The sequence below is a fragment of the Tupaia chinensis genome, unplaced genomic scaffold, assembly GCF_000334495.1.
Source record: "Tupaia chinensis unplaced genomic scaffold, TupChi_1.0 Scaffold147433_1, whole genome shotgun sequence".
In the NCBI taxonomy this organism is placed as follows: Eukaryota; Metazoa; Chordata; class Mammalia; order Scandentia; family Tupaiidae; genus Tupaia; species Tupaia belangeri.
The window spans coordinates 2017743-2045134 of NW_006207284.1; the positions used below are offsets into that span (position 1 = coordinate 2017743).

General features: G+C 36.9%; 1 protein-coding gene across 2 annotated transcripts in view; it reads right to left on the reverse strand.

Moving 5' to 3' along the window:
- Positions 1-27392, reverse strand: part of ZRANB3 (zinc finger RANBP2-type containing 3) — a 269156-nt gene that overhangs the window by 53286 nt on the left and 188478 nt on the right. Inside the window, exons 9-12 of one of the 2 annotated variants that reach the window (XM_027768770.1) lie at positions 10862-10981; positions 7348-7467; positions 2616-2795; positions 416-568 (exon numbers count right to left, since the gene is read on the reverse strand). In XM_027768770.1, coding sequence (XP_027624571.1) covers positions 416-568; positions 2616-2795; positions 7348-7467; positions 10862-10981 — 573 coding nt within the window. Of the gene's footprint in view, positions 1-415; positions 569-1478; positions 1655-2615; positions 2796-7347; positions 7468-10861; positions 10982-27392 lie in introns of those variants that run through there. The other variant, XM_006169719.2, reaches the window with a different exon arrangement.

The following is a 27392-nucleotide window of genomic DNA, read 5'->3' on the forward strand; positions in this document are numbered from 1 at the left end:
TGGCCTACTTAAACACCAACCACCTACTGGCCTCCAAAAGTCTTACATTTTAATATAGTCAAATATCTTAATTTTTCCCCTTACTCTTTGTATTCTTTGAGGAAAATTTAAGATATTATTCTCCAACCTCAAGGTCATAAAGATAGCCTTCCATAATTTCTTCTGATGGCTGGATTATATGCAGTTTATTTATCTAAGGAGCTAAACAGTAAGTTCTCAAAGTATTGGAAAATAGTAGCCAATGCAGTAGCCTCCTTCTATCAATGTTAAAACCTCTAACTTTTCAGCTTTATGTAAGCTTCTGTTCGACTGTATGAATAATTGAGAGTTGCTATTTAAAACAATGTATGCTAAAGTTAAAGTTTTAGGATATTAAAAAAAAGAAAAGAGTAAAGAATAAGTTCTATAATCTTACGTGAGTGAACAAAACTTCCTTCCTTAGTTCTTCAGAATTGTCATTTGGAGTCCAAGCTTCCGCAAACTGCAGGAAATCCCATTTTTCCTTATCATCTTCCTCTGCCTGAATTTTTTCCTTCCTACCATTCAGTGTGCTCCCTGTAACCTGAGCCTGTAAGATGGAAAAGCACATGAATTTCACAACTGTTCACCTCACATTTGACATTAACTAAGTGGTAACTTGATTTGGCATTTAAATGACAAGCTATCCACTAAATCTTATCCTCCTGAGATATCATAGGCTTTAGTAATATAATTATTCAAAATTACAACCAAACTACCAAGTCAATGATTGCTATGTTTAATGAGAAAAAGATCTAAAGATCTAACTAGAGAAATTATACTAGTTTCTTTTCTCATAAAACTTTTATTCTGATATTTACATGTATTTATATTAAAACTTATATGTATATTAAAATTTAACCTACATATGAACGGGCACTTTGAATACCTGTACTGAGTACTTGAAAAACACTGCTACAGTCTGAATGATTGTGTTCTGTTCCCAAATTTATTATATTAAATTCCTAACTCTCAATGTAATGGTATTAGAAGATGGGAAAATTAGGAGGCGATTAGGTCATGAAGGTGGAACCCTCATGAATGGTATTGGGACTTTGGACCTTAGACTTTAGAATTAATAGACATGAATTTTTGGAGCCTGGGGTGGAATGCAATGGACTGAATGTCTCCCCAAAATTCCTGTGTTGAAATCTTAACATTATGGTCCTTGCTAGCTGACCCTATCCTTCTATCATTTAAAGTAGTTGAGGAAGGGATTGGAAGATAACAGAAATACATGGACCCACTCATGCCTCTCTTACAGTAGAGTTTAACAGGCAGGGTACTACTAATTGAAGCCTTTTGTGAACGTGTTCTCTATTATCTATCGATCAGCATTACCTCAGTATATGTACGTAAGTATTATTAACAGTTGTTAAACCCTGAATCAGCCTCCTAACTCATACAAGCAATGTATCACGGTAAGTAAGTTGGTAACTTGGTTTAAATTCAAGCTTTACCTTGCGATTCAACATTCCCCACATAAGGGTGTCTAGAGTCCCATTGGCAATGAGATAGTGAATATTCACAGAACTGCACTGTCCAATTCGGTGAGCACGGTCTTCTGCTTGTTTTATATGTCCAGGGTCCCAGTACAATTCAGCAAATACGACATGACTTGCGGCCGTAAATGTTAAACCCTAAGCAAAATCAAGAAATTAAGATGCAAATAAATTGGGAATGTAATACAAAGACATATGTGATAAAGTCTTTCTGAACATGTTAAAGGGAGAAGAGAACACTGGAGCACTTAAAAACAAACCATTCATTCATTTGAAGCTAAATTAAAATCATTTGCTCATAAAATGCAGATGATGACTTCTTACTGCAAGATAGCCAGGTAAGCTACAAAAAATATATGTGAAAGATATTTTAAAGGTCAGCTTGCTGGATATATATATATATATATATATATATATAACAAAATCACTTTATAAAACTTTTATTCTGATATTTACATGTATTTATATTAAAACTTATATGTATATTAAAATTTAACCTACATATGAACGGGCACTTTGAATACCTGTACTGAGTACTTGAAAAACACTGCTACAGTCTGAATGATTGTGTTCTGTTCCCAAATTTATTATATTAAATTCCTAACTCTCAATGTAATGGTATTAGAAGATGGGAAAATTAGGAGGCGATTAGGTCATGAAGGTGGAACCCTCATGAATGGTATTGGGACTTTGGACCTTAGACTTTAGAATTAATAGACATGAATTTTTGGAGCCTGGGGTGGAATGCAATGGACTGAATGTCTCCCCAAAATTCCTGTGTTGAAATCTTAACATTATGGTCCTTGCTAGCTGACCCTATCCTTCTATCATTTAAAGTAGTTGAGGAAGGGATTGGAAGATAACAGAAATACATGGACCCACTCATGCCTCTCTTACAGTAGAGTTTAACAGGCAGGGTACTACTAATTGAAGCCTTTTGTGAACGTGTTCTCTATTATCTATCGATCAGCATTACCTCAGTATATGTACGTAAGTATTATTAACAGTTGTTAAACCCTGAATCAGCCTCCTAACTCATACAAGCAATGTATCACGGTAAGTAAGTTGGTAACTTGGTTTAAATTCAAGCTTTACCTTGCGATTCAACATTCCCCACATAAGGGTGTCTAGAGTCCCATTGGCAATGAGATAGTGAATATTCACAGAACTGCACTGTCCAATTCGGTGAGCACGGTCTTCTGCTTGTTTTATATGTCCAGGGTCCCAGTACAATTCAGCAAATACGACATGACTTGCGGCCGTAAATGTTAAACCCTAAGCAAAATCAAGAAATTAAGATGCAAATAAATTGGGAATGTAATACAAAGACATATGTGATAAAGTCTTTCTGAACATGTTAAAGGGAGAAGAGAACACTGGAGCACTTAAAAACAAACCATTCATTCATTTGAAGCTAAATTAAAATCATTTGCTCATAAAATGCAGATGATGACTTCTTACTGCAAGATAGCCAGGTAAGCTACAAAAAATATATGTGAAAGATATTTTAAAGGTCAGCTTGCTGGATATATATATATATATATATATATAAAACAAAATCACTTTATTCTCTGATTAAGACTGAATTGACATTAGTAGTGGAAGATCTAATAAAATACATTATAAACAAGAATATAAATTCTAACACATGGTAACCATAGCAACTAGGCAGAAAGCATTAACATCCTCTTCATTTAATTCATACTGCTGTGCGACAAAGCAAGAAAATCATGTCTCCAGTCACATTGCTTTCTTCCAGTAAATTTCTCACATGACATCCTGAAGACCCTGAACTTTAATTCCTATGACTCAATATATATAATGCAACTGCATTTTATATAATTTTATAATATTGTAATTTAAAATATTGGTTATGTTTTGTTAGACTAAAAAAACGTTAAATCTACATAACTTTAAACTTGGTAGACTGAATGAAATGTAACATGCTCATGCTACTGCTGCATATTAGCAAATGATGCTGGGTGGTTAGCAGAGATCCTGTCCATCCACTGGGAGAATCAGCCAATCCATGCTGCTGTTCAGATGCACTAGAACTTCTGACAGTGAGTGATGTTTATGACTGCTATCTATGTATTATTTTGACATGTTATTGTAACTTAAGATATTTTCATACCACAGAACAAAGTCACATTAACATTCATTAAATGACAGTATTCATTCTCAAGCTGAAAAATTTACTGAAAATCAGTCACTTTAGAAAAGAAGTTAGAAGTAATAAAAAAGTGGATAGAGTAAACCATGATGCTAAATCATGCCACTATTTAGGACCAAAAATTGCCACAAAATATTAGAGATAATACTATGAAAATAAGAAGTAGGTTTTTTTTGGTTTTGCTTTTAGTTTGCTATAGGGTGTGTGTATTCAGAGAGATAAAGACAGAGGGAGAGAAAGGGAAAGTGAGAAATCATCCCCCAGAGGGGATGGCCACACTTAAATCCCTTCTCCTCCATTCTCCCCCTGGAACTTTGAACATAAACACACAAGTGCCTGGAGTGATTTTCAAGCTGCCGGGTCTGGGAATCGAACTGCCGTTGACCATATGGGGACTCTAGCACCTTAACCACCATGCCACCTGCTGGGCCTGAGGAAGTAGAATTTGAAGAGACAATGCTAGGCTTATAAGAAGCATCATATGGGGGCTGGCTGAACTCCCACATGGCCAACTGTGGTTCAAATCCTGGGCCTAGTGGCTTGCTTTCTTATTTTCCCTCTCTCCCTCTGCCTCTCTCTGGTCAAATAAAAATATGTAAATAAATGAAGTTAAATAAAATAATTCTTTAAAAAAAAAAAAAAAAACAGAAGCATCATATGACCACACAAGCATAAAGGAAAATATGCTGGCAAGATCAAAATCATTTGGGCCAGCCAGTGGTCGGGAGGTTAAGGCAGCTGGAACACACATGGCTGACTATGCAGTTTGAGTCCTAGACCAGCAGCTTGAAAAACACACTGAGTATGTGTACATGTGTGCCCAAAATCCCAAAAGGAGAGAGAAATGAAGGAGAAGGGATTGTGGTATGACCATGCCCCACAGTGCGTGTGGGTCTTACTGGCTTTCTTTTCTTTGTCTCTCTCTCTCTATCTCTGGTGAGTGTACACATTCTCTGGCAAAGTTAAAAAGATCAGCATCATTCTAAAGAGCCACTAAACTATAATGCATGACTCACAACACCAAGAACAAAGCCCTTTCTACTTTCCTTTATTCCTATAAAGACATTAGTCTCCAAGTATATGAATGTTAAATTAGACAAGGTCTTCAGAAATACAGCTCTGAATAAAATGAGAGGTCTTAATTTCAAAAAGGTTTTTAAAATTTTTAAATTTATTTTTAAATTTCAAAAATCCCAGACTACACTGTCAGGCTTTCTCGGACTAATCACCTTCCCTGCTAATGAGTACTTTCTAATGTTAAGTTTTTGGTGATCTTCTCTATGGCTGGAATATTCTAACAGATTATCAGAAGTTTAATCCAATATGAGAGAAGTGTTGAGACAACCCTCCTTTTGGTTGGAACTCCTAGTGTGTTCTAGAACTGCTCCATCCTCACCAGTTTCTCTTGCTCTATAACTTTACTTACACCACTCAGCTGAGTAAAAGCAGGTCTGTGGCATATTCCAGGCCAAGATGCACAGCAGCGTACTCAACTATTTTTCCCTATGTTAAATATCCTGCTGTAGAGATTTACATCACAGTATTTTACACTCTTAACAGAAAAGAAGTCTAGAAAGACTTATATACAAAAAGTTTTCAAAGAATTCATAGAAAATGTGTTTTAAGAAAAACTATGCATGGATTTCAAAATTTGTGCACCAAAATAAACTCATATTCTAATTCTGTGTTTCCCACAAATTTTTTGAAGCCCCCGTCATACAATGGAAGAGACTGCCATTGCTTTCTGTAATATCTATCCTTCTCTTTTCTTTTTTATTTTTAAGAGAGATATTTTTGCTAGAAGGCATATGCCCTTGCCAGAGAGACAGAAAATGAGAAATCACCCCCCGCCCAGGGGTCTGGCTATGTCACAATCCCTTCTCCTCCATTCTCCTTTTGCGATTTTGGGCACACATACACATGCACCTGGCATGAGTTTTAAGCTGCTGAGTCCAGGACTTGAACAGTGGTTGACTACGTGGGAGTCCAGTGACGTAACCAGGATGCCATCTGCTGATCCCGTCTTCTCTTATTTCTTCGTAACATTTACCTGACTTTCGGCTGGTTGTTGGAGTTGCCATCTGGAATAAAGGATACTTTCCCAGCTTCCTTTGAAGTTAGGTGTGGCTGTGGGGCTGACTATAGGCCATCAAGCTGCAGCATGCCTTTCTCCAGTCAGCCACTTGGACTGCAGAGATGATGGAGTACCTCCAAGAGCCCGCCAAGATCAGAGATACTTGCTAGAAGTGCTAAGGCAGAAAGCCAGAATGGCCATGGGGTCTAAGGACTTCATGGAACTATAGTGCTAGGCTTAGACTATATACATGTCAGGAAAAGTCACTTTACAAGCTAAGTAATGTACAGTGATTGAATGTATAAAAGAAACTAAAATAAAATATATTAAATTAAAAAAAGAAAAGAAAACTTGGACACTGAATTCTCATTTTTAAAAAAAATTTTATCAGAGGGCATGGATGCTCACAGGAGACAGAGAGAGAAAATGAGGAAGTACCCCCACCACAATCCCTTCTCCATTTCTTCCTCCTTTTGGGATTCTGAGCATATACACATATGTGCCACCATATTTTTCAAGCTGCTGGATCCAGGACTTGAACTATATAGTTGCCCATGCATAATCCAGCTGCTTTAACCACCATGCCACTGGTTTTCTCAGAAGTCACTCTTAATCTGAGTTTTCATTTATTTGCAACCACACATAATCCTAAGGGGACAAACCAGAAGTACTCCACAAAAAGTTCTGAGAACAAAGAGTTCTCTACTCTCAGGACACTTTACCTTGCAGACCCTGATGAAACACAGCTAAGTAATCATAACTGTTATAAGAAAGGTATGAGAGGAATCAGCAGGTGACGGGGTGGTTAAGGGCACTAGACTCCCACATGGCCGACTGTGGTTCGAGTCCTGGACCCAGTGGCTTGCTTTCTCACTTTCCCTCTCTCTCTCTCTCACTCTGTCTCTCTCTGATCAAATTAAAATAAAGAAAGAAAGTCAAATAAAATAATTCTTAAAAAATTTTAAAAAGGGGGGACCAGCAGTTAGTGTAATGGCTATGTCACTGGACTCCCATGTAGTCGACCGTGGTTCGCGTCCCAGACCCAGTGGCTTAAAACTCACGCCAGGCGCATGTGCGTGTGTGCGTGCATGCCCAAGATCCTGAGAGGTGAATGGAGGAGTAGAGATTGCAACGTGGCCATCCCCTCTTGGGGGTAATTTCTCACTTTCTGTCTCTCTGTCTCTCTCTGGCGAGTGCACACGCCCTATAGCAAAAACCTCTCAAAAAATAATAAAAATATAAAAATTTAAAAAAATTTAAAAAGAAAAAAGAGAAAGGTATGAGAAAATTCTATGCAAATGCAAAGGAAGGAAAAAAGGCCATGGAAAAGTATTACAGTGAAATTAACCATGCTCCTTTTGGAATTTGTTTCTTTGAAAATTCAGGAAGACCAAGGTCAAAGATGTTGAGGCCTCTTCCTATTTCACCCCAACACTCTCTGAAATGGAATGAATATTAATATTTCTAACACCAGATATCCAGAAATAAAGTTACAAGCTAACTAACCAAAGTTACGGGTTAATATCTTTTTATTAGCTCCACAATATTTCATGATTGAATTTAGACCCAAAATTTCTTACCTGGCCAGCAGCCTGAATGCTTAGGATAGCCACACGGGTATCAGGATCCTTTTGAAACTGATTAACAAGATGTATTCTTTCTGAGGAAGGCACACTTCCATCTATCCTAATGTAACGAGTCTAGCATCAACAAGAGAAATGACAAAATTAGGATGAGCTGCTGTATACCATGTCAGTTTATATATTTTGTAGATTTTTTTGGCTTTAAGAGACAAGATCTTGCTATGTTGCCCATGTGGCCTTGAATTCATGATTCTCTGTCTCAGTCTCCTGAGTAGCTGGGATGACAGGTATGTGCCATCAGGCCTCGCTATGCTTACTCTCTGGGTCAAGTGACAAAATATAAATTGGTTAAGGTGACAGGTTAGCAAAAGTTATACAAGAAAAAAATTAACCAAGTTTCTTAAAAGCTTCTTATACTATAACATTTTATTTTTTTAATCTTCTAAACTAGTTGATGGGAGGGTCCATGTCTAATTCATCTTTATTCCATCAATGCCAAAGACAATGCCTTGTATATAGCAGGAGTTTCACAAATCACTTTTGAATTAACCTAACATTTTCGATAAAATTTTGTGTAAATTGGTATGCAGTTGAAACAATGGGCCAGAGTAGCTTCACAGTTACATGTTCACTAATTCTGAATACAAATAAAACCACACATGTGAAAAAGGAGAAAAGGGATTCTGCTTACACATTAATGATTCATGAAGAGTGGTGCATTTATTTCTAAAATATCCCAAATATTAACTGGGAAAATATTGTTTTAATCTACCATTTGAGCATTCTTTTTTCATATTATTCAACTTAAAAGATATATGTGACATTGTCATCTGGATTGAGGTGGGGAAATGTGACATCCATACAAATTTTTAAGAAGTGTTAAACTGAGTAAGTAGGTGGTATAGATATTAATGTGGCTGGGACCCACATGAATGACTGCACCATTCAAGTCTTGACCTGGAAGTTTGAAAATCACTCTGGGGACATGTGCGTGTGCCCAAAAAGGAAGATGGAAGAGAAGGGATTGCAGTATGGCCATCCCCACTAGGGAATGTTTTCTCTCTCTCTGGTAAATTCATGTGCCCTGTAGACAAAATTGGGGGCGGGGGGAGAAGTAGAAGTGTTAAAACGAAGTGTTGTTTTTAAGAATGACTTGAGTTGAGAAAAGGGAGCAATTAGTCTGTGTTAGAATAGCTAAAAAGAATTTGTAACTCGATTTTGTAAAAACAAATATAGGATCTAAATTTCAAAGTCTCATTTATTATATATGCACTTCAAAAGAAAATACAGCCTTGAATAGCTGAGATTTATGAATGTTTATTTTTACTTTGTTTCATAATTAGTTTGGTAAGAGGCACAAGCGCTTGCCAGAGACAGAGAGACATGGAAAGTGAGAAATCGCCCCTGCCCCCAAGAGAGGGAAATGGACACGACAGTCCCTTTTCTATTTTTCTCTTAAGATTTGAGCACACATAAACGTGCTGGGGTGACTTCCAAGTCGCTGGGTCTGGGACTCAACACTGGCAGTCAGTCATATGGGATCCAGTGTCTTAACCTCTGTGCCATCTGCTGGCCCCCGTACTTTGTTTCTTTCTTTCTTTCTTTTTTTTTTAAATTCTACCTATAAAGGCAAGTGGCTCTGTTACTACATGTATATATAGTTCATATAATTTGTCAGGAAATTTTTGGCTGCTTCTGCCTAACCCTACAAGCCCTCAGTACATAAAGAGAGCAGATGACAGGTTCAAACTTTGACAGAAAAAATGGAAGATGCTGTCACTGACAGAACTATTGCTGGCCTTAAGAAAATGCAGTAAAACTGATAAATTACCTGAGGTATTTCCTCTTTCCTTCTTTTCTTCCTTCCTTCCTTCCTTCCTCTCTCTCATTCATGGAAGAAATTAATAAACTTTAAAAAAAGGATAGAGTTGGTCAAATGTTTCATTAACTATAGCCAAATGAATTTTTTAGAGGTTTTTGCTATAGGGCGCGTGTGCTCGCCAGAAAGACAGAGAGAGACAGAGGGACAGAAAGTGGAAAATCACCCCCAAGGGGGTATGGCCACACTGCAATCCCTTCTCCTCCATTCTCCTCTCGGGATCTTGGGCACGCACGCACACACCCACAGCGTGAGTTTTAAGCCACCGGGTCTGGGACTTGAACCGCAGTCAACTACATGGGAATCCAGTGACATAGCCACTACGCTAACTGCTGGTCCCCCTTTCTTTTCCTTTTTAGTTTGCCAGGGAGGACATATGCTTACCAGACAGACAGAAATAGAGGGAGAAAGTACTTCTCAATGTGGCGTGGTCAAACCACAATCCTTTCTCCTCCATTCTCTCCCAATCTTGTCAGAATTTTGGGTAGGCACACACATGTGCTAAGCCTATATTTCAAGCCACTGGAGGGCTGGGATTCAAACCACTATCAGCCATACGAGATCTGGTTCCTTTAACCACTAGGGTATAGGGTTGGCCTCTGTGCCATATATTTCAAATTCAATGTTGTTGTTTTTTTTTTTGTTTTTTTTTTTCTTTTTTTTTTTTTTACTATAGGGACATTTGCTTGCTAGAGAGAAAGAAAGAGAGAAAAGGAAAATGAGGGACCAGCAGTTAGCGTAATGTCTATGTCGGTAGACTTCCACGTAGTCGACCGCGGTTCACGTCCCAGACCCGGTGGCTTAAAACTCACGCCGGGCACGTGTGTGTGCGTGCCCAAGATCCTGAGAGGAGAATGGAGGAGAAGGGATTGTGGCGTGACCATCCCCCCTGGGGGGCGATTTCTCGCTTTCTGTCTCTCTGTCTCTCTCTGTCTGTCTGGCGAGTGCACGCGCCCTATGGCAAAAACCTCTCCAAAAAAAAAAGGAAAATGAGAAATCACTTCCTGGGGCAGATAGCAACTCTGTAATCCTTTCTCCTCCACATTCCTAGGATTTTGGGCATGCATGCACACATGTACCTGGTATGATTTTAAAGCTGCTGGGTCCAGGACTAGAACCGTAAATCAGCCATGTGGCATCTAGTTGCTTTAACTTTCACACTACCTGCTAGGTTAGCTACATTAAATCTTAATAGTTATTTTTTATAAACTATACTGCCTGAAAGTTCAAAAGATCTGAATGTAGTTGGGGACAAATACTAGTTGACAATTTTCTCCTTTTCCCCTGTGTGTCCAGTATTCAAGGTCTGCCATGTAGGTAAACAAAAAATTTAACTTTTAACTGCCTAACCCGCTGAAATGGTACTATCCAAGGAACAAAAATAGAATTCCCTTATAGCCAACAAGGAGCATATCTTTAGTGAATCCAGATAACTATTATTGTGACAATATACTATTGTCATAATAATAATTATCTTAGTATATTTTGAAATAACAATACTGAATACTAACTTATATACCATCATATAAATAAGGCAAAAAATATTTCTCTTAATTTTAGGAGTATAATTGGGTTTAGTATAGAAAAAAATTTGCATTCTAAAAAGCATTTTATAGAAAAATGGTAACATACCTTGTTTTCAATGACTGCTTCCGTACAAGCTTGGAGCATGCTTAAATGGTGAGCGAATACCAGAAATTTCAGTGAATCATTCTGAAGCATCATCTTAATATAGTCCTTTACAGCACCTGCCTAAATATCAACAGTGAAATCTTATTAGTTATAAAAATGTCTATTAAAAGTCATAGCACTTTTAATATAGCAAGAAAAATGCATTAAAATTAGTAATATCTATTAATTTTTCGCTGCTTTGTTCTTTCGGTAACCTAAGGAAGTAGAAATCCCCCAAGTAAGGGGCATATGGAAGGACAGGGTAAAACAGATGACATTTGGGTGAAAGAATCCCATTCTGATGGCAGTTACATCCTATAAAAGCATAGGGATTAAATGAAAGTTACATTATAAATGCCTAGATCTGCCCCGCCCTCTCAGCCTTCTTATACCCAACATACATCAAAACAGACAAACAGGTTTATTTCCTTCAGGCAAGAGAGCCAAATCATATAAAATAATTCTTAATTGGGGAATCTGACCAGTCAAAGGAAAAAATCCTAAACATACTAATACCAGATCACCCTTTATTGAAAGTTATAATCTATCAGCCATATCCAAGCACAGAGCTGCTAATGGGAATCTAGTGTCTTTCTAAATCACCAGACATTTAAGAAAAAAGGAAAGAAAGAAAGCAACCTTGGGGCCAGCAGGTGACATAGTGGTTAAGGATGCTGGACTCCCACATGGCCAACCGTGGTTCAAGTCCAGGACCTGACAGCTTGCTTTCTCACTTTATCTCTCTCTCTGTCCCTCTCTGGTTAATTTAAAATAAATAAATAAAGTTAAATAATTCTTTTTTAAAAAAGCCACATCATTAAAAAAGAAAGAAAGCAAACAACATGAACAGATCAAGTATGCAGAGAGAAAAACTGTAATAAATTGCATTTATAAAACAACTACAGGGTGGTACAAAAAAGGAATGCTCAGAGGGCAAAAATACCCTCAGGAATTAAAAATACAATAACAGAAATTTAAAATCCACTGGCTATTAAGCTGAAGAAATCTCCCTGAAAGCTGACATAAAATAACAGAGAAAATATAAAATATAAGAAAATTAGGGGCTCAGCCTTCATGGAGCAATCAAACCAGAACTGCAGTGCTGGTGGCCACGTGGCTGGCTATGCGTTCGGATTCCTGGTTGACCTGGAACAGACAAGTGCCTGAACATATGTCTAAGGTCCTGATGAGGTGGAAGGCTAGGAAAAGGGGATCACAGTATGACAAGGCCCATTCAAGGGTGCCCCTCTCTCATGTGTACACATGTGCTCTCATTCATGAATAAAACAAACTTAAAAAAAATTAGGGAATCAGGCCATGAAGGCAATATATAAATAAAAGTCCCAGAAAACAATACAGAGGAAAGAAAAAAATGTTCCATAGACCCTAAGAGCATAAGTTTCCAAAATGGAAAATACTCACTGAGTATTCCTCACAGTGAATTAAAATGGACCTAGAGCAAGGTCCATAATCATAAAATTTTAAAACACTACAGGCAATAAATGATTTCATAAGCTTCTAGAGAGGGGAGGAAAAGATTTCATAGAATCAAAATAGAATAAACATTTTGACTTGCTTTGGATTTCTCAACACCAACACCAGAAATTCTGAGAGAATACGATCTCTAAATTAAGTATATAGTATAATAAAGATATTTTCAAATATGCAAGGGACTCCAATAATTTACCTCCAATGTACCCTTTCTTGGAAGGCTACTGAACAATACGCTCCAATGAACCAAGAGAGTAAAGAAAGAAAGAACAAATATCAAGGAAAGAGGTGGTTCGGCACCATAGAGAAATAAGGAAAAACTCCAGGACGAGAGCTCTGTAACAGTGCACATTGGAGCTGATTAGAACATACCAGGGAATCGTTTTTTAAGTTTTTTAGTTTTTGCTATAGGGTGCGTGTGCTCGCCAGAGACGGATCGAGAGAGGAAAGGCGAGAAATCACCCCCTAGAGGGGATGGCCAAGCCATAATCCCTGCTCCTCCATTATCCCCTCAGGATTTTGGGTATGCACACACATGCACCCAGCATGATTCTCATGCTGGAGGTTCGGGACTCAAACCACGAAGCTGGCCATGTGGGATCCAGTGCCTTAACCTTCATGTCACCTGCTGACTTCCAGGGGATATTTTTTTAAGAAGGTATAATTAACTCAATCTTTAATGTTTTAAAATATCAGGAGAAGATTAACTGCATAAGGGAAACTTCTAGGATGAATCAGTGATGAGTATACAGAAAACTAAGCAAAAAGAGCAGAAGGAAAAAAAAATCCTTGATAATTATTAACTCCAAAGAAAATAAAATTAGTTGAAGAACAAAAAGATATCCTAGTATATCACATGGTTCATCCATAAATGTTGTAAACATGGCTCTATTATAATTATATACAAGGTGAATACTGATGAAGCCAAAAATCAGTGTCAGTTGCTATAAAATCGGTAAAACTGTACCTATCACTTCAGTAGAAGAATGGAAACAGGCAAAAGGCATGCATGTGAGGATGGGGAAGAGAGGGAAAGCTAAAATTTCATCTTCCATGTTGAAAACCCAAATGATGAGAGCTAAAATGACGAAGTAAGCAGTAATGCAAACTAAGAAGTTGTATGGTGTTAGGGACCAGCAGTTAGCATAATGCTATGTCGCTGGAATCCCATGTAGTCAACCGCGGTTCAAGTTCTGGATCCGGTGGCTTAAAACTCACACTGGGCACATGTGCGTGCGTGCCCAAGATCCCGAGAGGAAAATGGAGAAGAAGGAATTGCTGCGTGGCCATCCCCCCTGGGGGGTGATTTCCTGCTTTCTGTCTGTCTCTGTCTGTCTGGTGAGTGCACGAGTCCTGTAGCTAAAATCTCTCTCTCAAAAAAAAAAAAAAGTTGTATGGTGTTGAGAAACTTGAAGTAAACATTAGAAAAATTAGCTAAAAGAATAAAAAGTAGGGAACCAGTAGTTAGCGTAATGGCTATGTCGCTGGACTCCCATGTAGTCGACTGTGGTTCGCGTCCCGGACTTGGTGGCTTAAAACTCACGCTGGGCGCATGTGCATGCATGCCCAAGATCCCAAGAGGAAAATGGAGGAGAAGGGATTGCGGCGTGACCATCCCCCCTGGGGGGGTGATTTCTCGCTTTCTGTCTCTATGTCTCTCTCTGTCTGTCTGGCGAGCATACGCGCCCTATAGCGAAAACCTCTCCAAAAAAAAAAAAAAAAAAATAAAAAGTCCTGCCTTTAGGGAATAAGATTAGGGGACTGCTATTTTTTGAAATGGTCATTTGTGGTCAGTAAACTATTGATATTATGTAGCTTTGATAATAATGAAGATTAAAAATTTGAAAAATGCCTACTTAAAATTTATGCATATGTCCGTAAAGTCACAAGAATTATTCTGTAAGCTATATTTGTGTGTCTAAATTTTCAAAACAACAGAAATTCATCATGCAATGAGACTGGAGGCTGTTAAGAACTTTAGCCTTGGATTTCAGTGCCTCAGAAAGTGGAAATTTAGTCCTTTCAAAACGAGGAGCTATAAATTCTGGATATGTTGTCATGGCAACAGAACCACTTTAATAAAGTGCATGTTTGCTTAAAGAGCTATATTTACTGCGATAAGCCCTTCGAAAAGTACATGTCAGGTTGGAGTATTTTTAAGGTACATTCATTACTATCTAGTCTGAACTTACCAACTACAGAATCACTGTATTCCTTAGTCTCAGATGTATTCCTTCTCCTCATCCCAGAGCTATTTCTGCAGAGACCCTTCCACCGATACTACCCCCTCCCTATCATAACAGAACTGCTGGTGCCAAAACTCAACCCCCCTTTCCCTGCAATCATTGCTTCGGAAAGGCTTATGCTCATTATTAATATCAAATATAATATATAAAGTTCAATTATATAACTGACTAAAAGGCTAAGATTAACCTAGCAACTCAGTCATCAGTTGAAGATGTTGCCTCCCAGGAGAAAATGTGTTTGGAGTACCAAAATACCCATGTTACAAATGAACTTTTACAATTCGCTTAGGTTCTTATGTTGGGGATAGCATAGTTTTGCATTTTAAAGTATATTATACATTTATTTATTTATTTATTTATTTATTTTTGGAGAGGTTTTTGCTATAGGGCATGCTCACCATAAAGACAGAGACAGAAAGACAGAAAGAGAGAAATCGTCCCCCAGGGGGGATGGCCACGCCACAATCCCTTCCCCTCCATTATTCTCTTGGGATCTTGGGCACGCATGCACACATGCCCAGCATGAGTTTAAGCCACTGGGTCTGGGACTCAAACTGCAGTCGACTACGTGGGAGTCCAACGACATAGTCATTATGCCAACTGCTGGTCCCTATACATAAATTTTAATTATCTTTTATTCTAAACCATCAATGCATTGTCAGATTTTAAATTATCTGAACAAGAACTTGTTTGCAAATTATGTTTCTTTTAAAAATGAATATGCAATTTATTTAACATTCAAAATTCATTAAGACATGTGCAATATGGCAATTTTTCTGGGGTTTTAGCCCTACCAAGATAGGACTGCTTGCTGAGGCTTAGCAACAGGGTCCAGTTCACACTTACCACTAATTAAATGTAAATGTTATTGAATAAATAGAATACTAAACACAATGCATTCAAATGCTTTCTTAAAAAAATCAGATTTATTACCCTAAAAAACATCCCTTTACCTCGCAGCTGCCACCTCTCAATGCCCCCATTACTCTCAGCTCTAGGCAACCATCAACCTACTTTCCACCTCTATGAATTTGACTATTTTGGACATTTCCTATAAATAGAATTATACACTATGTGCTTTTGTGACTGATTTCTTTCGTTTAGCGCAGTATTTGCAGTCCTTGTCATAGCATGTATTCATACTTTGTTTTTAATTGCCAAGTAATATTTCATCACATGAATATATGCATTTTATTTATTCATTCACTGGTTGATATCTTCACTCTCTTGTTTCTACAATTATATAGTTTGCTTTTATTGTTTTTCATTCATGTCTTTGTTTTGAGAAGCTGATTTATCTTTTCCCTTTTAAAATGATCTTAAATTTAAAAAAAGGAAGTCCCACAGTAAAGGAAAACATGCATTGCTTATTTGCCCTCTACTGCCCACCAAAAGAGAAAGACTAAACATTTGTCTCCTGCTATTCCATCCTCCTTGCCCATAGCTCTTAATTTAGAAACTATTTCATCAACCTGAAGAAACAGTTTCAAACATAGTAGAACACAGCCTTCTAGGAAGACTAGCAGTTTCATAATGTAATGTCAGGGCTTTGGACATTTTTATAAAGTCCCATGCTAAAATTTCCCCGAAGAAAACACCTCATTGCAAAAGATGGCTCAGATAAACTACTGGAAGTGTTTTCTTATCTTAAGCATGTTTTATTTCCTTGTGAATATATCTGTAAACAGAAATCTAACACCTCTGATACATTTAATCGCTTGACACTGACAAAATTCCACAAGTAGATGGTATACAATACCCTAAGAATAGCTTACTGATGTAATCTTAGCTAACACAATTTCACAAAACAATCTGGGATCTTAAATATTTCCATAAAACTTTTGAAACAAATGATAATATAACATTCAACCTAATCCTAATCTATTTATCTATCTATCTATCTACCCACTTACTCATCCATCCATCCATCCATCCATCAATCTATCCACCTACCATTCATCTATCTATCATGGGAAGATAGATGAGAGAACATTACTATGAAGGACATAACTCTACTGAGTTATCCAAATTTTAACAAAGTTAGAAAATAAAGTCAATAGCATTATTTATGGACTTAAAAAACTTTTTCATGAAAGTTGATTTCAAGGGAGTTTGACCATAAAAGTCATTGATCATACAGAATAGCTCATCTAATTCTTTTAAAATTGAATTCAATTTTTAAAAAACATTCTTGATTTCTTTCTAAACTCCATCCACTGGTCATAACTAAACTTTAGTTGGGTGTTAAAAATTATAACACACTAGGGCCAGGAGGTGGCACAAGGTTAACGGCGCTGGACTCCCACATGGCTGACTGTGGTTCAAATCCCAGACCGGGCAGCTTTTCTCACTTTCCATCTCTCTCTCACTCTCACTCTGTCCCTCTCTGGTCAAATTAAAAAAGATAAATAAATAAAGTTAAAAAATAATTCTTAAAAAATTATAATATACAGACGGAGTGAACTTTTAATTCTATACCTTCCCCATGCCTATAAAGGAATGCTAAAAATCACTAATAGAAAATGGGCACCACTTTAATATACGGTCACTAATAAATATTAAATTTAATCCTAGTGAAATAAGCACACACTGTGGAGCCAAACTGGGTTTGGATCTAGCCTCCATCATTTACAGTCTGAGAGATGCTGAGTGAGTCATTTAATCTCTGTGCTTTTATTACCTATCTGTAAAAGGAGATAAAAGTACCTGTACTTCACAGGGTTGTGAAGAGAATTAAATGAGTTAACACATGAAATAAGCTTGTAATTATATTTTAGCACATAAAAAAATGAGAAGAACATTAACTCTTATTATCATATTTCTCCAGTAAGTGGTAGAAACAATTTCCATTTTCAAAATAAAACCCATGACTCCTGGCTTTCAGACCTCTTGGCTGGAGGAAATGGAATAATCCTCTGAGAATTCTGTTAACCTTTCCTTGCTTTTACACTACCTCACTTCCTGTCTGTTTGTAACAAGAGGGAAATTTCTCTTCCCTAAGGCAAATCTCTTCATCTGCGATTCTAAACCTACTCTTTCCTGTCACCTCAAAACCTTATACTATTCCCCCTTCTCATGTGGATATTTTCCCATCATTTTTTTTTAAGAGAGTTTTTTTTTTTTCTTTTTGCTATAGGACAAGTATGCTTGCTGAAAAGATACAGAGAGAGAGAGAGAAAGTGAGAACTCTCCCTCCAGGGTAGATGGCCATGCCACAATCCTTTGTCCTCCATTCTCCTTTTGGGATCTTGGGCACACACTCACACATGCGCAGAGTAAGTTTTAAGTTGCTGGGTCCAGCATTCAAACCGTTGTCGACTATGTGGGAGTCCAGTGACATAACCATTACACCATCTGCTGGTCCCTCCCTATTTTTAATTAAGTATTCTTCCATTCCACGTTGCCAAAGAGCTAACATATTCTCTTTTCCCTCCTCTAAAATGATAACATTACTGTTTTGTTTGTATTTTACTGATTATTACAGACCATCTCCTAGTAACGCACAGGAAGCAGCGTGTCCACAGTTCAGAGCCAGGGACCCTTTCCTCAACAACAGAACTGGCACTGGAAGACACACTTTTCAGTGTCATAAAACCCCAGGCCTGGTGCAGCAAGGACTGCAGCAGTGGCCTCATTCTTACGCACTGCACATTATAAATAGCATTCCACCTATGTTAAGCTGCTGAGGCAATTAAAGAAGAAACACACTTTGTGCATAATGGAAACACATTTAAAGTAATTTGCCTTCTGGAAAGTACTTAAGGCACTAAGCAATGCTGCCATCCCTAAAGTGATAGGAAATTTTAAATTATGGGTTAGTTGTAATAATGTCCATAGAAAAATAACTGTTTTCTCTTAAAATCATTTCCTCTAAAAGGGAGATGTTGTAATGTACCTGAAAGTAACTGAGAGCTGGTTAAACCATACATAAAACGTATATCTGTTTTCTTTTAGGACGGTATTATACTGACCCTAAATATGAAGACTCTATTTACTTTCGTCTATTGTGTTCTTTTAAAATTTTTTTTATTTTATTATTTGTTGTTATTCTTTTCATTTTAACCAGAGAAAGACAGAGAGAGAGAGAGAGGGAAGATGAGAAAACAAGCTGCCAGGTCCAAAATTCAAACCATGGTCGGCCATCTGAGGGTTCTGCACCCCAACCACCACACTACCTGCTGGCCCACCATATTGTATTCTTAACAAATATTATAAAGCAATATAAAGATATATGAGAAAAGCAATCCTTATCTGAACTTTTTCACTAGTAATACTAATGATTTTCAGTTCATTTCCTTTGTTTATCATTATTTGCTGTTTACAATTACCATTATTATATGCTTCTTTCATTGGAACCATCTAAAAAAAACATGAAAATGTAATAACAGTAAGGAAATACAAACATACTTAAAACATACAAATTGCCATCCTCCTAAGAAGTACAAGTACCTCAAAAACTAGACAAGCATGTTTATATAGCACACGGATCGTGTATGTCAACACCACAATTTTATAGTATAGCACCATATATCTCAAAATATATTGTATCAACTTCTATTCACCCCCCCATTCCACACTGTCCTATTCTCGTTAAGTACCTTCACTGCTTTTATGTCCTCCAATTTTTCGCTCTCTACCATAGAGTGCAGATAGGCGGTATATATTGAGTGGATACATACAATATCTTTCTTTCATAGCCTGGCTTACTTCACTCAGCAATAGATCCTCCATATCTGACCACTTTCTATCAAATGCCAGTGTCTTGTTATTTTTTATGGCTGAGTAGTATTCCATAGAGTATATATACCACACTTTTCCAACCCATTCATCAGTTTGTGGACATTTAGGTTGGTTCCATGTCTTGGCAATTGTGAATAATGCTGCAATAAACATTGATGTGCAAGCACTTTTATGACTGAGCACTCTCCTGTCTTTCAGGTAAATACCCAGAAGTGGGATTGCTGGATCAAATGGTAGTTCTATTTGTAGATCTTTGAGGAACCTCCATGTTGTTCTCCACAGTGGTTGAACCAGTTTACATTCCCATCAACAGTGTAGGAGGGTTCCCTTTTCACCACATCCCCGCCAACACTTATCACTTTTTATATTCTTAATCTTTGCCATTCTGACAGGGGTTAGGTGGTATCTCATTGTGGTTTTTATCTGCATGTCCCTTATGATAAGGGATGTTGAGCATTTCCTCATATGCTTTTTGGCTGTTTGTACGTCTTCCTTAGAGAGATTTTTGTTCAGCTCATTTTCCCATCTTTTAATTGGGTTTATCATTTTCTTTCACATAAGGCGCTTGAGTTCCCTCATAGAGAGGCAGGATGTTAGTGGGAAACAGATATGGTTTATTACCTGTTGATGATGACATGTATAGTATTCTCAACTGGATTGGTCTGAGAAGTATTTCATGATGGGTAAAGTCTTTTTACAAGAAAAATGAGAAATAGTGATTGACTGTTTTAAAAAATAATTAGAATAATAATAATAATGATTGGGAAAAACAGAAAAGATATTGAATGATGAAGGGGGAAGATTAATGTCTCTGTATTGACTGACATGCATGGCATTCCCTTTTGAAAAAGAAATGTAATACACTGTAAAGTTATATGTAATCCAATGTAACATAAAGAAGATTATGATGATAATAAAAATTTAAAAAATCTGAAAACAAACAAAAAATTACATCTAATAAAAATAATAATAAAAAATATTGTATCAATATGACCTTGTTTGCTAACATGTCCTAATTTAAAACTCTAGTACTAATTTCTTGTTATCTATAAGGCACTATTGGTTATAAAAAAAGAGAAAAGATTAAAGCAAAGAAAGAAACCTCCTATCCTGGCTATCTATAAAATGGTAGATGGAGAAGCATTTATCTGTAAGACTTTAGGCCTAATTATGACTAGGGCAAAGAAAGAGAAAAGATGACACCCTAGACGTCATTTCTGGGCCCAATGCTCTCAAACTACAATTAATGAACACTTTTAAAATGGTGACATAAAAGGAAAGTATTCACTTTCTCAGATGTGGCAAGAATAAGATTTTACACTTCACATATTGATTTAATGTATTTATTATAGAGTTGTGCTTCTCCCCACTTAAATACCACAAATAATAAAGAATTTATTTTATACTAGGCTATAAGCATATGCCCTCACAATAGAATATCCTATAAGCAGCTACATACTCAAACACATTTACTTAAAACCTCATTATTTTCATTAAATTTTTTTCCCAACACTTACTGCAATTTTCAAAGATTAGATAAACCATTATCAGATAGTTTCAAATAATCTTTAAATTCCTTAAGAGAATTGTTCAAATGATTGAATGAGAATATTTCTAAAATGATGCAGCAAAATACAAAGAAAGCTTCTATTATCTAACAGTTTGTGCCTTGCTAAGTTTGGCACAGATTATGCTTGATGGGGGTCTGGGCTTGAAATGTACCTCATATTTTATCACAGTCTTGATGGCATGAAACTCCCACCTCCCAACCCCCCAGCCACCCAAGCAAGAAATCTAGATCCTACCTTCTGCCTCCCTTCCATACTCAGTCACATCACCTATGTCTGTTGATGGTATCCTTTTAAATCTCTTGAATTAGTCCTTTCTTTCCAGTTAAGATATGGTCCAGCTACAACCTTGTTTAATCATCAAATAGCAACAGACATTCCAAACGGATTCTCTGTCTGTAGGTTTGTTTATGTTCCATTTTCCACATAGTCAGTTATTCTGAAACAATCTGATCATTTTACTTCACTACAAGGTGCCTGATTGCTAAGAGTCCTGAGGGAAAACGACTATGAATTGTGACCTTCATGATGTAGTTACTGTTCTCAGTGGTCTCCAGCCTCCTTTCAGTCAAGTTCCTTTGTAAGGGTTCTATGGTTTTTAGCCATGTTGACCAACTTTTGCTTACCTAGATATGCCACTTCTGGTTAATCTATGAGAGTTTGCACAAACTGTTTCATCTGCCTGAAATACACTCCATCAAGTCCATCCCCTTCCCATTTTACTACCTCCCTCTTTGGCTGTCAAAAATCTTACTAGTTTACTCTTGGAGGCATGTATCCTGCACCCTTAAGACTGGGCTAGGCATCTTCTTCCATGAGTTGCTGCCATATGTAGCACCCTGTTTTTGATGCACTCATTATACTTTATCATAGCTGAATATTTATTTCCTTGTCTTCCTCAAAAGATTGCAGGTTCCTTGGGAGGTGGACATTGCCTTGTTCGCCACACCTCCCTAGGACCTAGCTATGTAGTAGGGACTCAACAAATACCTATTACTTTAACCAGGAAAACAATCAGAGAAAGGAAGCTTCAGTACCAGTATGTATACAATAATAATCTGCAGTAAAGTTCAAAAAAATTAATAAACTAGTCTTGAAGAATTCTAAAACAAATTTTCTCATAAAGCAATATTAAATGTAGTTGATAACTACCTACCTCCTGCAAAACCTGTTTAACATAATGTAGATAAGCTAATTTTTACAATTGCTATCAACTTTAACTACAGAATATCAGTATTTCTGGGGAAAATGTATTTAGAATTCTAATTTCATAATGCCACAAACTAATTATTTCTAGCTGCAGCCTAGTAATAGAAATAAATAGTTCTGATTTACATAGGTGTTAGGACACAGATTCTAGCAAGAAGGCAATGAAAAATGACTTAAAACTCTAGGGTATTCAGGGACCAGGGATTGGCCTTCTGCTGTCATTAATCTTTGGGAACATGACCCAGTTTGGGAACAATTGGGTTTTTCATCTCTTTCTTTTCCTTCAAGGGTCCCGGGAATTAGATGCCAGCTTCCTATTGATTGTCAACACTTCTGATTTCCAACTAGGGTTTCTTATCACAGATAAGACATGATCTCAAAGGTCTCATCTGTATTCTTTTCCCTTAAGCAAGCATTCTGCACTTCATATTCAGTACAAAGAAAACTAAGTAAGCAAGAAAAGAAGACAGTTATTAACTTCAGGAAAAACAATAGTTGTCAAAGAAAAGAAATGTAATTATAGCTCAACCGTGAAATGTTTAACAGAGTCAATACATCGTAAACAGTGAACAACGATCAAACCAAAAATTACATGGAGAAAACAGAGCAGGAAGAATATATTGTGACTATTTTCTTCTCTATACCTGTCTTTTCATTTTCATAACAGTGTTTCTCATACACTACATATTTTTGAACCATATTTAGTTTTAAAAATTTGAATACCATTTTTCCCTTTAAATTTTGTGCTTTTTGTACTCTATTTTAAAAATTGAGAATATTTTTATGTATGTATGCTAATGAGTTTTTATAATTTTAGTTTTTATATTTATGTCTATGACCCACTTAGAGTTAATTTTTATATATGGTATAAAATAATAGTCAAGACTCCATTTATTCTTTGTGGATATCCAATTGCCCTAGTACCTTTTGTTGAAAAGATCATCATTTCCTTACTGAGTTAGCTTAACTGCCTTTTTAACAGATCAACTGACAATCTATGTGAGGTTTCTTTATGTACCTTCTTTTCTGGTTCATTAATGTATAATCATTAATCTTATGCCAATACCGCAAAGCCTTGATGATTACTAATTAAGTATTTGTTCAAAATTGTTTTGGCAACAGTAAATTCTTTGTATTGCCACATGAACTTTGCATTCACTAATCAATTTCTATCAAAAAAGACTACAAAGAGTTTCATTAGCTAGCATTACACTGAATACAAAAATTTACCTACCAGCGGGCATGGTGGCTGAGAACCATCAACTTAACAATACTGAAAGTTCTGATTCATGAACATGATCTATCCTGTCATTTATTCAAATTTGCTTCCCTTTCTCTAAACAATATCTTTATGCTTTTCAGTACATATATTTTGTTGACTTTATCTTAAATTATTTTGTGTGTTTTGATGCTACTGTAAACTTTATTCTTAATAAATCGATTTCTGATTTATTATTGATCTATTATTCTGATTTATTATATGGGACTAGAAATGATTTTTGTATACTGAGCATGCATCCTGTGCCCTTGACAGTTTACTCATTAGTTCTAGTAGCTTGAAATGTTCTTTGATGTTTTTATGTAGACAATAATGTCACCTTTGATTATGAGTAATTTTACTTATTGCCTTTCAAACTGTATGCCTTTTATTTATTTTTCTAGCATTATCGCTCAGTTAAGACTTCCAGAACCATGTTAAACAGAAGTGATGAGAGCAGACCCTCTTGATCTTGCTCTTTGGGAACAGCACTCAGTCTTTCAGCACTAAGTATGATGTCATCTGTAAGTCTGCATAAATGCCTTATGTTGAGATTTGGACGTTATAGTTTACTGAGAGGTTTTATCATGAATAGATACTGAAATTTGTCAAATGGCTTTTATTGGGATGATTATATGGTTTTCCACTGTTAATGTGCTGTTTTATAGTGTTAAACAAACCTTGTACTGCAGGTATAAATACTTTTTCACATACTGGTGGCTTCAATTTGCTAATATTTTGTTAAGGATTTTCGCATCATAAAAAATACTGACCTGTAGCTTTCTCACAATGTAGCTGTCTGGCCTTGATATTAGAGTAATGCTGGCTTTACAATATTAGTTGGGATAGATTTCTTTCTCTTTAGTTTTCTAAAGAAGTTTTAGAATTGGTTTTATTTTTACATGAAATGTTTGATGTAATTTAGCAACAAAATTGATGAGGCCTAAAATTTTCATTGAATGATGATATTTTAATTATATATTAAATTCCTTTAGTAGAGGGAACCAGCAGTTAGCGTAACGGCTATGTCGCTGGACTTCCACGTAGTCAACTGTGGTTCGCGTCCCAGACCCGGTGGCTTAAAACTCATGCCGGGCACATGTGCGTGTGTGCCCAAGATCCTGATAGGAGAATGGAGGAGAAAAGATCACGGTGTGACCATCCCCCCGGGGGGTGATTTCTCGCTTTCTGTCTCTATGTCTCTCTCTCTGTCTGGCGAGCGCACACGCCCTATAGTGAAAAACCTCTCCAAAAAAAAAAAAAATGTTCCTTTAGTAGAAACAGGGCTATTCAGATTTTTAATTTCTTGAGTCAGCTATAATATCAGGGGACTTCAAAAGGTTTGGGGGAAAATGGAATTATTTTGGTGTAAACAAATTTTTGAAATCCATGCATAGTTTTCTCAGAATACCTATTTTCCATGAACTCTTTGACGATCTCTTATATTTATATAAACTATCCATTCATCTAAGTTTTGTTGTCTTTGTTAATGTAAATTGTTCATAATAATTTCCTTATCTTTATTTTAAAAGTTTCTTTCATGAGAGGTAGAAAGAGAGAGAAAGAAAAACAAGTATGCTCAACAGGGCTGCATGTGATCTCTCCCTCCCCACTAGCCTCCCCAGTCTTGATCATGGGCATGCACCCAGTATATAAAGGTCAGTGAGGAAACTGGACTTGTGATCTTCCAGGGGTTCACCATCACTTAGAGCAGCACACTACTGCTGTTCCACTGAGCTGGTCCATTTTTCCTTACTTTTTAAAATGCCTATGGGGTCTCCAGTGATATTCTTTTGATTCTATGTTATTGCTAATGTGAGTAAATCAGTTTCCTTCTTCCTTTTTTTAATTCCTCTTGAGAGAGATTTTTGCTATAGCATGCATGCACTTGCCAGAGAGACGGAGAGGAGACAGAGAAACAGAAATCTCGAGAAATCACCCCCTGGGGGGATGGCCACACTGCAATCCCTCCTCCTCCATTTTCCTGCCAAGATTTTGGGCATGTATGCATACGCGCCCAGCATGAGTTTTAAGCTGCCAGGTCTGGAACTCGAACCCCAGTTGACTACATGGGAGTCCAGTGATGTAACCATTACACCATCCACTGGTTCCTTTTTTCTTTGTTTTGAAGTTTATAAGTTTCATTTAAAAAAAAGTTTTTAGTTTTGTTCATTTTTTTCTATTGGTTTCTTTTCTATTTCATTGATATCTGTTGTCTAATTTTCTTCCTTTGGATATCTGTTTTATTTTGTTTCTGTAGCTATTTTTCTGGTTGCTTACAGTGAAAGCATTTGTCCCCCAGGTTTTTGCCCTAGAGCATGTGCTACTGCCAGAGAGATAGAGAGAGGGGAAAGTAAGAAATTACTCCTGGGGGGACGCCCATGCTGCAAACCCTTCTCCTCCATTCTCCTCTTGGGATTGTGGGCATGAACACATACATGCACCTAGCCTGATTTTTGAGCCGCCAGGTCTAGAACATGAATCATTGTTGGCCATGTGAGAGTGCAGTGCCTTAACTATTATGTCACCTGTTGGAAACGTGGAAATTTTATGGTTAATTTATACTTTATTATTTTCTTCTTTTTTAAAAAAGTTTTTGTTATAGGGCACATGTGCTTGCCTATGAGAACGAAAGTGAGAAATCACCCCTCCATGGAAAGGCCACACTGCAATTCGTTCTCCCACCTTCTCCTCTCAGGATTTTGGACACACATACACATCTACTTGATCCACTGGGTTTAATACTCCAATCATGCAGATGGCCATATGGAACCTAGAACCTTTAACCACCACGCCACCAGCTGATCTGATATTTTATTTCTAATATGAATATTTTTATTTTAGAGAATTATTTAATTTTACTCATTGTCATTATTATTATTATTATTATTGTTTTTATTTTTATTTTATTGAGGTTGACCAGAGAGAGACAAAGAGAGAGAAGTAAAGTAAGAAAGCAAGCTGTCAGGTCTGGGACTCAAACCACGGTCAGCTATGTGACAGTCCAGCCACCTTAACTGCCATGCCACCTGCCAGCCCCTATAACATGAATACTTAATATAGTAATGTATTATACATTTAATGTCTAAGTACTGCTTTGGTAGCTTTCCACATTTTTTTCATTTAAGTATACTTTATAAGGTCCCCGTCATTTCCTATTTAGCTCCTTTAGAAACATGTTTTCCAAATACTTTCGTTAATGATCTTTTGCTTATTTCGTATGGTCATACTTTGTGAACATACTTTGTATGATTTCAGTCCTTTTACAGTGTGCTCTGTGCATGTGAAAAGAATGTGTGTTCAACTATATAGCAGTGTTCTACAAAGGTCAAATGGGCTAATCATGTTAAATTTATCTCACTGATTTTTTTCTATTTATCAATTACTATGGGATGATTTTGATAATCCCACCTATAATTTTATACTTATTAATTTTTCATTTCTGTTAGATTGAAGTGGTACAATAAGTTACCTTATTAGGTCCCATTATTTATACATTTTAATTTTTCCATGAGTGATATAGAGAGAGGAGACAGGTACTCCCAACTAAGTTTCCATACCACAAACCTTCCCCCATCTTAGTTGGCCCAGGTCACAGGCATGTATCCAGACACAGCCTGTTTAGGGAGGTGGCAGGATGCAAACCCAAGATCTTTCCTAGTTTCAGGTGAATTGCTACTCTGCAACAGCCTTCCCCTGATTTCAAGGGAAGTCTTGGGGCTCCTTGTATCAACACAGCCTAAGACAGGTTCTTTTTAAAAAAAAAAAAAAAGAAGAATTATTTAATTTTATTTATTCATTTATTTTTAATCTGTCTAGAGAGAGACACAGAGAGAGGGAGAAGGAAAGTGAGAAGGCAAGCTACCAGGTCCAGGATGCGACGCTGGTTGGTTGACCATGTGAGAGTGTCTAGCGCCTTAACCACCACACCACCTGCTGGCCCCAAGATAGGTTCTTTGCTGCAACTGCCTTGATATGAA